This window comes from Podarcis melisellensis (assembly GCF_964234715.1).
Source record: "Podarcis melisellensis genome assembly, chromosome: Z".
Lineage (NCBI taxonomy): Eukaryota > Metazoa > Chordata > Lepidosauria > Squamata > Lacertidae > Podarcis > Podarcis melisellensis.
This window is the reverse complement of record NC_138547.1, coordinates 7,667,467-7,682,970: the sequence shown is the minus strand read 5'-3', so window position 1 is coordinate 7,682,970 and position 15,504 is coordinate 7,667,467. Positions and strand designations below refer to the sequence as shown.

General features: G+C 41.3%; 1 protein-coding gene across 1 annotated transcript in view; it reads left to right on the top strand.

Annotated features, from left to right (window-relative positions):
• The window catches only part of PAPPA (pappalysin 1), a 236,094-nt gene that overhangs the window by 88,959 nt on the left and 131,631 nt on the right, over positions 1-15,504 (top strand). Inside the window, exons 8-9 of the mRNA XM_081896277.1 lie at positions 4,173-4,301; positions 5,751-5,842. Coding sequence (XP_081752403.1) covers positions 4,173-4,301; positions 5,751-5,842 — 221 coding nt within the window. The remainder of the gene's footprint in view (positions 1-4,172; positions 4,302-5,750; positions 5,843-15,504) is intronic.

Here is a 15,504-nt window from a genome sequence, read left to right as displayed (position 1 = left end):
GGCTTCCACATCAGAACACTAGAAAGTACCAGCCACCATCCCAGAATGCTGCTAGCTTACAGAGCTGGAATGTGATTCTGTCTCACTTCTCTTTCCCCCTCTTTGACAAACTACAGTTTGTTCCTCTACACAGAAACCTGGTTTATACCATCCTTGCACAGGACTGGGAGGAGATAAGAACATTTCATATTGGGTATCTCCTAGGCATTGTGAAGGCTTGAGGTGGGTGGGGAACCTCAGGCCTGGAGGATTAATGTGGCCCTCCAAGCCTCTCTATCTGGCCCTTAGGACTCTTTCCCTCCTTTCCAGGCTTCACCTAACACTGCTCCTTGAGTGTTTTTTGGCTGGCTGAAATGTGTCTTTGAACTGTGATAGTGCCTCTTGCTTCTTTGTGTGGATGTGCACTGAGAACTACTGATTTTTCCATGGCTGCAATTTAAAGCAGGGGCTCTCTGACATTTCAGACATTCTTGCATGCAATGCATGTGCTCTGTTACTGAACTTTCAGCTTTCCTGAAGGAATTCCACAAACAGCAGATCGCATGCTTGGATCCCACAGACTGGTGTGTTTCCTTTTGCCCTGTAAAGAAGTAATGGCACTCTGTCACTGATCACAAGCCTGCAAGAGATGCTAATCTGTAAATCTGGTGGTACATGCTCATTAGGAAAACAAAAAAATCGGAACTGAATCTTAGAACCTGTTTTTAAGCCCCATCTCTGGGGTGCTCGCTTTGGCTGAGTGTGCAGTGGATGGATGTTAACAAAATCAGGTCTATTAATTGTGCCAGAAAGGTTAAGATGGCTAGGTCAAGTGGAATGATTAGATGATGGAAGTCTACTGAAAAAGTTATGTCAGGAATTCAGTTGGAAGGAGACCAGTAAGTGGACTATACAACGTTTAGAAGACATCTGAAGGCAGCCCTGTATAGGGAAGTTTTTACTATTTGATGTTTTATTGCACTTTTATATTTGTTGGAAGCCACCCGGAGTGGCTAGGGCAACCCAGTCAGATGGATGGGGTACAAATAATAAAGTTATTGTTGTTAAAAAGACAGAGGAGGATTTGGAGGAGCCATGAGCAGTAAAAATGAGAAAAATTCACAGAAAGCAATAATGGAAGATAATTTTAAATTTAAATGCTATATTTGTGATGAGAGCAAGGGAAAATATCATTTTGATTTTTGGGTTGTATCCAGTGTTAGCACTACTCTAAGTAGACCCATTGAAATTAATGGGCAACACCAAGTTAGAGTCATTAATTTTAATGGGTGTACGCTGAGTAGAACTTAGTTGGACCCATCCCTTTGTATAGATGGTGACCACACATAGCAGGTGTAAGGTATCTCTGGCCCCTCTAGATGTTGCTGAACCACAGCTATGATGCCCACCCATCCATGCTGGGACTCATGGGAGTTATAGTTCTTCTTCTTCTTTTTAAATAAATAATCTTTATTAATTTAAATTACACATATATACAAAGAATTTACAATCTCATACTACAAAAAGAGAATTAAAGAAAAAACAATTAAGAAAAAAAGAAGAAAATACAGAAAGAAAGAAAGAAGAAAAAGCAAATTTATATACATAAAAAACTTAATCTTCCTAATTAATACAATGAAACACTTAAATAAAAAATGCTTCCGACAAAACAAGTCTTCCAATCATTCTCATTGTACTGTTTATACTGTTGTTTTTTTCGCACAGTTTTATATTCATTAATATTGTTCCCGTCTACTCCACAAATGGGGAGTTATAGTTCAATAACATCCAGAGTGCCAAAGGTTCCCCTAAACTGATATATGCACTTAGTCTTTCTAAGGAGGGACAAGCAATTGCAAGGGACAGAATACATTTCTTCTCACTTTCCTACTTGGAAGCCAGCCGTCTCCCACAATCAATGTAAAGGGCTTGCCCTGCCATCTAAGACTTAGGAACATAGGAAACTACCTTGGTATAAGTCAGACCATTAAACCCCTGTTTTGTGTGCTGAAGGTCCCTGGTTCAATCCCCATCTAGGTAGGATTGAGGGAGACTCTTGTGTGCAATCAGGCACACCATCTATGTGGGGCCCGAGCCCCTCCCAATTTTCAATGTAGGGGCTAGGGCCCCCAAAGTTCTGCAGTGGCTGCCACACACACTGCACAACGTGTCAGCATGCTCCACGATGTGTGAGAGTGATGGCAGCATGCCGTGGGGTGTGCTCATGTCATGTGGGCATGTCACGGAGCATGCATGCACGGTGTAGTGATGGTGCACGGCCACGAGCCCCCCCCCCAATCGTGCCAAACTGATATGCCACACAGCATCAGTCTAGTGATAGGGCCGGCCCTGGATCATCTCTTGGAGAAAGGTTGCATCTGCCATATGATTCATTAAAAAATTCCCTCTGGCTCACAAATGGCCAATAGATACTGGTTCAGCTGAAGGGGCATCCTTACCCATTTTACCCTGTGTGGCTGAATATGTTCATAAAGTATTATCCATCTCTCTCTCTCTCTGTACATCAGATTGCAAGATACAATGCACATCTTTTTTTAAGAAAGAAGAAAGAAGAGCAATTCTGCTGTGCAAACAATATCATTGTTAAAGAGCTATTAGTTTTGCTGTAATAAAAACATTTTAGCAGATAGCGATGGATCTCTCTATTACTGCAATCCATGCACTTTGTCCCAGTTTCCTTTTGTCTAGGAGACAATTTACAATTTTATTACTCTCTGCTGCATCTCAAATTCATTCTTTCTTTGGCAGAAACAGATCAGAAGGAGATACTCTGGCTTCATATAAAAACATAAATACCCACCAACTGGGAAATTGTCATTTAGAGTTAGCCATAAACATTTCATTCATGTTGGCTCAGCCCTGCTGTAATGCTAATGGTGTGAGCTTTTCTAGTCATCTGTTTTGCTAGATTCATTCTACACCGAGGAGGGAAAATAAGTTCAGCTTCCTTCTGTTGCCACATGTTTTAATAAGAAGAACAGTAGTATGATAGGATTGAAGGGGCTGTAGCTCAGTGGCAGAGCATCTGCTTTGCATGCAGGAGGTGCCACATCCAAGCCCCAACATCTTCAGGGAGAGCTGGACCCTTCCCAGTGCCAGTCAGTGTAAACAATACTGAACCAGATGAATCAATAGTTGAATTCAGTATAAGGCAGCTACCTAATATTCCTATGCTTCTGTGAAAAGTCTTGTAGTCCAACCTCCTGTTTGGTGTCAGGCATCCAGAGTAAGAACATCCCTGATGGATGGCCACCCCAAACTTGCTGGAAGACCTCCAGCAAGGGCAAGCCCACCTGCCCTGGAAATTGTTTCTGATGGCAAACTGCTCTTATCATCAAGAAGTTTCTCTCAATATTCCATCCAAATCTTTCCTCCTGTAAGTTCAGCCCTTTGCCATGTGATAGCCCTTCAGGTCCTAGACGAACGTATTCAGTGTTGGTCATACTCAGTGTAGATGTATAGTCTTGTTAATTTCAGTGGGTCTGTTCTGAGTTAAACTTAGCCCTCGTCTGCTCTATACATTTAAAGCAGTAGCATACTACAGTGGTACCTCTGGTTGCGAACAGGATCCATTCTGGAGCCCCGTTTGCAACATGAGCAGAATGCAACCTGCGTCTGCGTGTCTGTGCGTGTGTGGTTGCAATTCGCCTCTTCTGTGCATGCGCGTGATGTCATTTTTTGTGTCTGCACATGCGCGAGTGGCGAAACTCAGAAGTAACCCCTTCCGGCATTTCCGGGTCGCCGTGGGTCGCAACCTGAAAACGCGCAACCTGAAGCAAACGTAACAAGAGGTATGACTGTACTTTAAACAGTCATGACTTCCCCCAAATAATGCTGGGAACTATTCCCCTCACAGAGCTGCAATTCCTGCAATTCATCTGGTTCCTGGAGTGGTTCAGCAATCAATCCTGAGAGGCCTGCATAGAAATTGCATTTAAAAAACCCTCTGAAATTGAAATTTACAGATTTGCCTGAATGTCCAGTGATGGTAGAGTTGGAGGCCTTGGTATGAGAATCAGGATGCCCCAAATGTCTTTGTTTACACCTGTGATATGTTAGAGGGCATGAGGACAATGAGATTTTCCAGGAAGTTGTATTCTGCACCTAGTATTATATGTTGAGACTATCCTACACTTTAATGCCTGGCTAATGTCTCCTTCCTTATCTTGCAGTGAAATACAAGCAGGCATCTTATACACTTACTGGGTTTCAGTAATTTCTGGGATGGAAGAGAGCGAAACATCCCCACCACTCACCTATGTCCATGGAAGCGGCTACTGTGGAGATGGGATTATCCAGAAGTAAGTGCATGGTGTTTTTAAATTGATTTGATGACACATCTAGGGATGTGAACATCTGTAGCCCATCAAATGCTGCTAGAATACAACTCTCATCATCTCATCAGAGTTGGCTGCATTGGCCTGAGTGTCGCCTCTGGTGAGCAGGCTAATCCCTAGTTTAAGGCATAATGAAGGTGTGAAGGTACATTGAACATTATCTAGTCCAAGCACCTACTGATACAAGAATGAGACATTGGGGTCATAAGAGATAGCTCAGTGAAGATGTTGACCCAGTTTGCAGCAGCTGTGCAAATTCCATGCTAGGTATCATTAGGTAATGAAAATAAAACTGCTGATACAATATTGCCATTATTCAAATCTGTGGTGTGGGCGCATTTGGGATGCAGTATACAGTTCTGGTTGCCTCACCTGAAAAAAGGATATTGTAGAGTTGGGAAAAGGTTCAGAAAAGGGCAACCAAAATGATCAATCATTACCATGAGGAAAGGTTGCAGGTGGAATCTGTGTATTGGGATCTATGAGCAAAAATCTGGACTGTAAAAGTGATTTCTAAAGGTTGCATAACTTGTCCCCCAGTTGATCTACGGTGCTGAAATGGTTGTGAATGCTTTTAAAAGAGCATTCATGTTGTTTCTTTATGCTACACATAGACTTTCGTTGTACAATAAAGTGTTTTGAGGTCTACTACTAGGGTTGGAGGGGAAATAAATTCATTTCACAATTGAAGACTAACTTACCCAATTCACACTTTCAGAAATAATATGTGAACCCAAGCACAGCCAGCTTTCGATATCCACACTTCTCCAAATTTCACAGTGCAGTTCTCGCACTGTGCCCGACCCCCATTCTACCATTCTCATCATGTGTTGAGTGATGTTTGGGGTCACTTCTGGGTTCAGCATCATGCGTGCATGTGCGATCACACGTCTTTCAGGCAGGGGTGAAACTAGGCTTTTTTCACCTGGGTCAAAGACCCAGTTTGGCCCTTTGCTCATTTGCACACACACACACACACACACACACACACAAAAACAACAACAACAACAACCACAGGCTGGGAGCCTCACTGGTGCCCCTCTGGGGGCTTCACCTAGAGCAAAAAACCTGGCTAGCCCCTCCCTGCCATTAACTACAGCTCTGATTTCATGCAAGTGTTAATCTGCTGTTGCCTGTATACTAGGACGAAGTGTGCACAAAATGAACATATAATACAAAAATGCATATTGGGGAGAATTGTAAACAGATGTGGAAATATTGAAAACTTAAGAGTGTAAAAAGGAGAAACTGAATTTGACAGATTTGCCGATCCTTACAAATGTTTTAATTTTTCTTACTTTCCCTCAATATACATTTCACTTTATCAGCCTGTAATGGGAGAAGGAAGTAGAAGAGGGGTTATTTGGACCATCACAGCATTTATTTCCCCCCATTTTTGTATCTTGCTCTCAGGGACCTCGGGGAAGAGTGTGATGACATGAACAAGGTCAATGGAGATGGATGTTCCCTCTTTTGCCGTCAAGAGTTGTCCTTCAATTGCATCGGTAAGTGTCTTTGGCATGGCATGGCTAGTGGCATAACTATTCTGGCTACCAATCAGCTGTGGGGTGAGGGTGGGGAGTTTATCGGTATGGATATGTTGAGGCTATCTTGCTTTTTCTGTGACTTTCCTTGTTTTCATTGGGGATGAATTTTGTGAGTTGTTGGTTTGCCGATTTTGGATTTTATGAACTTGGTATTTTTTGGTGGCTGTTACATGTATCTTGTGTTGCATGTATCTTTGGTTGTGAGCACCATAAGCTCCTTTTTAAAGCTTCTTTTTTGTGGAAAAAAAATGACCCCAGGCTATAAAAATGTGTATTTTTAATGAGTGGTTGAGTTAATAACTTAAAAACCAAGGAGAGGTAGCAGGAGTGCTTATGCACTGTCCTGACACCAGAGACTAGATGCTTGGACAGAAGAGCAAACTCTCGAGTCTTGAGCTTTATAGGGCCTGGTTGATCAAGATTGGTCTGTAGTGTCAGCTGATGAAATTTTCAGGCAAGCTTAGATGGCACCCTTGAGGCACAATACTCAGTTGGCCAGGCTTGCAGTGATAACAGCCAGAGCCAAATTGCTTGCAGTCCAGGTTCAGTATCTCTGTTTCCTTGTATCATATGTGTTTATGCTTTGCACATGTTCCCTGCGGCTACAGTGTGCAAAAAGGTGAAGAAGAAAAAAAAACCTGGCTTCATTGGACGCCCTGAGTTCTAGTATTACAAGAAAGGGAGAAAAACTCCTCTCTATCCTTTTTCTCCATGTCATGCATAATGTAATGCACTTCCATAAAAAGTCCCCTTACTTGCCTTTTCTCAAAACTACAAAGCCCCCAATTCTGTAATCTTTCCCCCTATGGAAGTTGCTCCAACCCTTTGATCAGCCAGGACAACACACACACACACTACAGTATTCAAAGTGCAATCTCATTGTGGATTTGTATAATGGCACTATGATATCTGCAGTCCCTAAACTTCTCTTCTTTGCATAGAAAGGGGGTTTATTTATTTCATGGCCATTGGCCTCCATTTATCTGTCTCAGGAATTGTGAACCTGTGGCCTTCCATGCAAAGGGTCCCATCACTTCTGACCACTGGTCAAGTTGGATGGGGCTCATTGGAGTTTGAGTTCAACAACATCTGGAGTGTCACAGGTTCACCAACCTTCATCTATCTTATCCATCTCCAAATCATCTGCCACAATAAATCTGGCTATCATTTAGGTACTACTGGTCCATGAGTGTAGTTAGGGGGAAGCACGGGGGGCAGCTGCCCCCATCAAGTAAATGCATAACTGAACGTAGAAATAATCAAGACTATTTGAAATACTCACTGAGGTCACTTGGATGATGTTGTGCATTCTAGTCATGCAACTGGCAACCCAACTGAGTGAAAGGTGTGGCTTCCATAAACAGACCAATTGTGTCGCAGGTAGTTCAGTTCTGGAAACTGAGTCCAAACCTCAGAGTGCGAACCTGCTGGGCCTCTCTATAAATGACTGGAACTTTTCCACAGGCTATTTATATTGCAGAAAGCCCTCAGACCTCAGTCGATTATATAGTTCAATTTAGGCAAGTTCACAGTTCGGATCGGTGCGGAGTTCATAGCTAACGTTTGCTGTGAGCCAGGGTTTTATTTAAATATACTGTAGTTTCCTGGCTGTCATCGGTGTTCTAACTCTAACCTAGTCAGCCATACCTAGGACACATCAATTTTTTTTGAAATGAATACAGGAAAGTTCTTGAGTTTTTGTAAGTTTTAAGACTTCAGCTCTGAAGCTGAAATACAATGCATCATGTGGAAGGAGAAGAAACTCAACAAAGAGCAGTTAGAAGAGCTGAACATAGCAGACCTAGTAAAAGAGGCAGAAATCTTTTACCCTGCTACAAAAAGGCTCTGCCCATCTCTCTTGCTCAGCCCTAGGGTGGTAATTCAATACTTTGTGGAGAATAAAGACTCAGCTAAGGTCGACCATGACAGGGGAGCGTCTCAAGGGGCTATGCTTACTCAGTGTGCACAGAAAAACTGCATTGGGAAAAAAGAGGAATTCGAGAAGGAAGTGCTGTAAAGGTTTCCACCAAATCCAAGAAAACTTGTGTGTGTGTGTGTGTGTGTGTGTGTGTGTGTGTGTGTGTGTATAAAACACAAGATAAGATAAAAAAGGTGTGTTCTTTGTAATTTTGCAAAATATACTTGTTAACCTCATGAACGGTACTCCTGGTGTTAATTTTTTATTTAAATTCCTAGTTTTCAAATGGCTGAAGTTTTGACAGATTTTTCTAAGCACTTGGGGTTAAAAGAAAGTAATTTCAAACAGCTGTTGTTGAGACATTTCATTCTGAATCTGCTACCTGAGGAAGAGCAGTTGTACAGCAAACAATACTTCTTCCCAGATGACTCTGGGCATTATATCTCTGGGAGAAGAATGCTTTAATTGAGATTCCTGCATTGCAGGGGGTTGGACTAGATGATCCTTAGGAGCCTTTCAAACTCTACAAATCTATGATTCTATGAATGCCTATAGATAACAGAATTCTTTTTTAAATGCCTCAAATATGTGACAAGAAAAGATGTAATCCTAGTGATTGGATGAACTTCTCTGACTATGTTGTGTGTGTGTGTGAGAGAGAGAGAGAGAGAGAGAGAGAGAGAGAGAGAGAGAGAGAGGGAGAGAGAGAGAATGAATGAATTGAAATGAGCATCTATATGGAAAGAGATGTTGGAAGCAAAGCTTTCTTAGGAAGAGAAACAGAATTTGTTGCTATCTCCACCTCTTCCTTTCTTTGGCTGGGTTTCCACATGTACCATTCTTCTGACAGGCAGAAATCCAGCAGGTGGGGAGGATGTGAGTCATCAAAATTAATGTGCATTGCTTAGATCCATAAATTTCACTGGGTCTACTCTGTTGGTATGACTAGCATTGGAAACAACTCATTGTGATGGATTTCTTTGAAGCCATTTCTGCACTATATAAAGTAATTTTTAGCCTCAGTTACCACCCCTATTGTCCCATCTTTTGCCTGACCTGTCCCTTATTTTACCCAACCAAAGTGGCAACCCTATGTCTCACCCTCAGCATCTGTTGAAGCTGAGTATCATAGATATCCCTCTAGACTTTGACCTCCGCAGCACATTTAACTAAGACGGGGTAGCCAATATGGTACCTTCCAGAAATCACTGGACTACAGCTTCTATAATCTCTGCCCAGTCCAACAACATCTCGAGAGGACCATGCAGTGGTTATTTCTGAGCTAAGCCTTCAGTCTCGCTAAATTAATTAGAACTATTTTAAGCACACTTAAGAATTGCTGTGTTAGAGGACTATATCATAGCAGTCTGGACCTGAAGAGACCTAGCCCTGAGATTTAGCTCCTAATTAATTGATGATTGATTGATTGATTGATTTGTATACCACTCTTGAAGATCACAGGGAAGTTCACAACATAAAAGTGCAAAAGGAGAACACAAAATACAATTTAATAATAAAGAAATAAAGGAGCACTAGATTCCTATACAAAGGAACTGACTAAGGAAAGCTTAAGGAAGTCCTCTCTTATGGGCTGAAAGGAAGTCTTAAAAGAAATTAGAGCGCAGGTAGCCAACAGGTATCCCTCCCTATGGTTTTTAATTCAATGGAATCCAGAGATCAAATATCTGTTTTGCCTGCAGTTCAAGCCTTTTTAGCTGAGCTATCCTTTGTGTCCAAGGCCCTCTGAAACAGATGTGCAGAGCAGGGTGGGGTGGGGGTAGCTTTGGGAAGGCTGTGATCTGAAAGGGCTGCTTGCAAGCAGAGGAGAGAGGGTGAAGAATAAGCCTTTGGGAGCCAAAATGGGCCCAGCTGAAGAAGTTGACACCTTCTTTGAGATGCTAATAAGTGCCCTTGAAGAGGAATCAAAGGTACTTTATCCTTTCCTTTCAAGGGCTATAATTGCTTAACCAGATCTCTTTTGCAAGGCTTGCTGTGCCTTGATTAGCGAGGATTGCTGGACACAAAAGCTGGTCAATGTTGAAGCCATCAAGAGGCCTGTAGGTTTGCAGAGCCAAAGACTTTACCAGTTGATTATATATACTTGTGCATCCCATTTATAAGAGTTATATCCCTTCTAACTGGAGCAAAGAAATCCATGGTGACAGAACATCTGCCTTTCATGCTACCATAAATTTGTTTATTATAGTTAAAAAGGTACCTTGAAGGTCTTATTGTTATTAGTTGTTTTTTACTCAAAATTTGACATTATTCAATCCACATTCAATAGAATAATTTTTTTGCATTTTGACTTCCCATCCTTAATGTCTGTGAAGCTACTGTTGTATTCCTTTATCTGTTGCCATAACTGCCATTCATTTTCTATTGCATTATAACTTATATCGAAATCATTTATTTATTCTCCTTCCCTTACCTATTATTAAAATCTTGCTTGTGATTTCATTTGACTGTAGCTTTTTCTTAAATAGTCCAAAAAGAACCTCCACTCTTTTTAAATTCATTGTGTATCATTTCCCAGAAGCCTGTTGCCTTTCTACAAGTCCACCAAATATGAAAAAGGACCCTTTTCTCTGTTTGCATTCCCAACATATTTTTTTTTATGCAGTCTTATACATTTTGGCTAATTTATTTGGTGTTAAATGCCATCTATATATCATTTTCATATATTTTTCCTTTATTGAATAGCCAGCAGTAAATGTCATCTCTACTTCCCATAACTTTCCACATGCTGCCGTCTCAATATTGTGCCCCACTCGTGTTGCCCGTTGTATCATTGCTGATTTGACCAACTCATCTTTCATCTCCTATTCTAACCAAGGGCTGCCATGCGTCCCAGAAAACCTGGACATGTACGGGATTTAAATGTCAAAAATAGCATCTGGGTGGATTTTTGCATTTAAAAGGAAATGTCTGGGTTTGGGGGGGTTTAATTAAATTTATTATTATTATTATTATTATTATTATTATTATTATTATTATTATTATTATGTTCCCTGGAAGCGGAAGCACCACAGTGGGGTCTGGTCCGCCTGTACACCAGTGCCATGTCCGCCACCCCTGCCTTCGCTGCGGCAGAGGCGGTGTGGTCGCCTGCACCACAGCTGCCAACACCGTCTGCAAGAATATGTGCTTTTATTTAAAATTCATCTCTGGGTTATTTGTGGGGAATAGGAATTTGTTCACTCCCCCCCCAAAAAAATATAGTCCAGCCCCCCACAAGGTCTGAGGGACCGTGGACCGGTCTCCTGCTGAAAAAGTTTGCTGACCCTTGCTTAATGGAATGGAAAGAGAGTGGGGAGAGAGATTGTGTGTGCTCATGGAATCAGGCTTTCCCTACAGAACTGAAGTGAATAAATCTTATACCAGTGGTGTCCAAACCTTTTTCAAAGAGGGCCAGTTCTGATGAAGTGAAGGGCCGACCAAAGTTAGGATTAGGCCCCTGAAACGGACTTTGGACATGCCTGTTTTATACTAACCCCTCCACCCTAACACAGTGTGTGGGCATGTATAACCTTGGTTTTTAAATGGTGCAGGGGTTGGCTGGAAGGCTGAGGTGGGGGACAGGCAAGCCCAGCATATTTAGGGTGGTGGGGTGTGTGGGTGCGTGACTTCGCTGTGAGGAAAGAGGGGGACGGTGCATTTCCAAAGGTTTTTCATGCAGCTCCAGGCCCCCGTGCAAACCTGCCTCACCTGGTTAGGGTCCAAAATGGAAGCTCAGCTGCTTCCTGCTGAAGAGGCACTCCCTGGCCACCAGGTTTTGGGGTTGGTGAATTGAGAGTGGTGTGTGTGTTTGTGTGTGTGCTTCTCTTCCCCCCTTTGATTGGCAGCAAAGTCTTGCTTCTTGACAGGCAGCATATGAGAAGAGTATATTCCTGGCAGGGGAATCACTGCTGAGGGTATTTGTTTGAGTGCAATGTGTTAAATTGGTTGCATAAAACACTCCGATTCTGACATAAAAGTACTCTTTAGAAAATGGACAGTACAGCAAAATATATGTTACAACTAAAATAAAATGGAGTCCACTCTCTACCTCCTCTCAGCCTTCCCCAGTGCCAATAACAAGCTGCTCAGAGGGAAGAAAAGAGAAGTGGTGTTCTGTGATCCAGCTGAGGTTTAAAAACATCCACCCCACTCTTACCCACCTGGGAATGGGGTGCCAGAACCATACCAGTATCTCATTGCACCAGCACTGTTGAGAAGAGGCTCTTAAGAAAGGTGAAAGGGGGCTGCTCCTTCAGCCAACCAGCTGGCAGATCCCCACCACTCCCCACTATTAATATTGACACTATTTTGGCCCCCTTTTAAATCTGGGGAGGACAGCAGCCCCTTCTTTCTCCTGTTTCCCCTTTGCCTGTCTTTTTTTTTAAAAGATGGCTTTTCCTCAGAATATACCACTCTAGCACCTCTTTGCTATTGATATTATTCTGTTTTGATTAGCAACAGTCAGTTTTCATTGATGAAATAGGGGATCAAGATGCTGTTTCTGACCCACAACCCAGCTAAATTTAAGAGGGTTTTTTTTTAGAGAGGGTTACATTCTACTTCTATATATATGTCTGTGCAAATCTAGGATATTGGCCAGTACATAACTTAAACTTGTATGTTTTAAAAAAGGGGGGGGGAGGTTTCACACACACACTTGTGTCAGTGTATATATTGAAGGTTACTAGCATGGGAGTCATAATAACATTTTATTGATGGCAGGAGAGGGGTGGGATTTGGAAACCTGTGTGTGTGTGTTTGTGTGTGTGTGTGTGTGTGTGTGTTTGTGTGTGTGTGTGTGTGTGTGTGTGTGTTCCACAGCAGCAGTGTGACTTATTCACACATGCTTTTATTGCAGGCTTTGCTGTTATAATAGTGGTGTTCTTTTGCAGCTGAAAGCCTAGAGGGGAGAGTATCTTAAGATCAGATTTTGGAGGGGAGGGGTGCAGAAGGAAGGGAGAAAGAATTGCTTAGCTAAATGTAGATTTATTATTATTATTTATTGGCTGCATCAGAGCAAGGTGCATCTAGTCCAAGGTGGATTCTGTTCAGGATTCGAGTCCAGTATCCCATCTGCTGGGTGCTTCTAGGAAGCTGCAGAGCAGGGCACTAAAAGGGTGGCATAATAGCCTTCTCTTGCTGCTTCTCCCCCAGCACCTGGAATTCCAAGGAATGCTACTCCTGTATATGGAGGCTCGGTTTGCTATAATGGCTAATAGGCCTCTCCTCCATGGATAGCGTTTGTGGTTTCTATATTTTTCTAAAGCTGGAAAGGCTTTTGACAGCCACTTGTCAAAAGGGCAAATGTCTGGCACTGGCTCACCGAAAAGTTGTTCCCTCATTTCCTGCAGTCCACTTCTCTCTATTGCAATTGGAACAAAAAGTTACCCTGCACGTGTTCAGAGGCCTGCTCCTTTCTCTGTTCTTGTAATCACAGCACGCTGTGGCTGCTGCCAACCCATGCTGAGGAAAGCGAAGCTCTACAGCTTGGGGTTGTTTCCTGAAAAAAGCGCAACAAATTCAGTGATTTCCAGGCAACCCTGTTCTAACAGCTTATTATACATTTTCGAAATCAGTTTTTCTTTACCCTCTAACAGTTTTACTTAAAATTCAGATTTTTGTTCTGAAAAACCAAGTATCTTATTTTCTTATATAAGTCATTTATTTGGTGATGTTGGAGCCATCCCACCACCCATTTCTGGATTCCCCCCCCCCAATTCATAACCTTCAGATAATTTTAATATATCTCTATATGCACCCCAATCTCCTTCCATATTCTTCTGAAAACATGCCTTTATTGGAGATAACCACAATGGTGTTTTTCTTTCAAGTACATTTTTATAGTGAAACTGCATATTATATAAACTTCTCCTTATAACATGATCTAAAAAAAATCTTTGTGGACCTTAATCTTCTCATACCATAAATAGACATGGCACCCAAACCTTCCACCTTCCACCAAACCTTCAAGGTCCAGCAATTTAGTTTCTTTCCATATCAGCCATTCCCGGTGTAACCAACTCAAACACGGTGCTTTATAATACAGTTTTAAATCCGGTAAGGAGAATTCATCTCTTTCTTTAAAGTCTGTTAATATTTTAGATTTAATCCTAGGGTTTCCCCCGCTGCCAGATAATTATTTTTGTCATTGTTTGATGCAGTTCATGTTACTTATTTTTGAAATAGTTTAAAAAGAAAACACATCTTAGGTAATACATTCATCTTTATAGCTGATATTCTTTCCATCAATGAAAGTTTCATTCTTTCCCACCTAAATAAACCAGTTTTCATACTGTTCCACACTTTAACATAATTATTTTGATACAACATTGCATTTTTATTTGTTACCCATATACAAAGCTATTTCACCTTTCCCCCCACCTTTATACCCATCTCTGCTTGTAAGTTTTCTTTCTTTTGCCAATCCATATTTTTAACTATCATTTTAGTTTTATCCTTCTTTACATAAAAACCGGCTAATTCACCATACTGTTTTATCATTTCAAAATACTTTCATTGCATTATCCAAGGGGTTATCCACAAAAAACCTACCGGTATGTCATCTGCAGATGCCCTTAATTTATTACACTGTTTTGTTATGGTCTCATTCTTCTTGTTTTATTTACCCACATTTTCTAAAAATTGGTACTCAGAGCGATTTACCACAGAATAACAGTCCGAAGGCAACAACAGAATAACCACAATGCATAATGAACATAACAATGCCATTTGCAATACTAAATCAATAATAAAATCGTTAATAACTGTTGTTGATAAATTATTAACAAATCATTTAAAATACACGCATAAAAACAAATAAACTCAGAGCATGCCAAGAGGCCAGTTAATATCCCAATATAGCTGTAAAGATAATGACAGTAGTAACTTGAATAATCTTATGTAAACTGCCTGTGAAGTCAGCCTGAAAAGCGGTGTATAAAATACTGTAAGTAAACGAATAAATAAACTGCAACTAGCAGATTTCTCTTCAGCAGACAGTTTTGCAATAGGGGCCCCAGTGTTGGCTGTGCCAATTCTGGCAGCATAACTTTGCAAGGTTTCTGAGCTGAGGGGATGCAACGTGGACAATTTATTGTTTCCCTTTTCTCATATCCAGACTCCTTGGTTTATGGCAATACAAGTTGAAAAATCCCATTGGGTAATAACATGTAGCAAAGCTTGCCAATCTTTTGGCACAACCTTTCCATCAAAATCAATCAAGTGGTTCTCTTTTTGGCCAATTCATGCTCACATCCAGTTACCATCAGCTATTGACTGCTGTAAGGTACTACCATCATAGACTGTTTGCATAGGGCAAATAGAAAGAGGGTGAAATAGCTTGAAGTAACATTTGACCTCAGAACCGCTTTTGCTTAAAGGAGCTCTAGTTCTCAGAATGTTGCCTGCTACTACTCAATGATTAATGCATGTTATTGTTGCTCTAGCACTGCGGACATAATAAAACAAAACAACATATTTATTATTTTATTTATGTATGTTTATTATATTAATACACCACTGCTTCCTTCAAGGAGCTCAAGGTGGTGTATGTCCTCATCCCCACTTGGTCCTCATGGCAACCTTGTGAGGTAGGTTTGGATGAGAGATGCTGCATACCCTCCAACATTTCTCTCTTGGAAATAGGGATGTCCCATTTCACAATGATAATTTTACTATTTATACGCTACACATCTTACTGGGT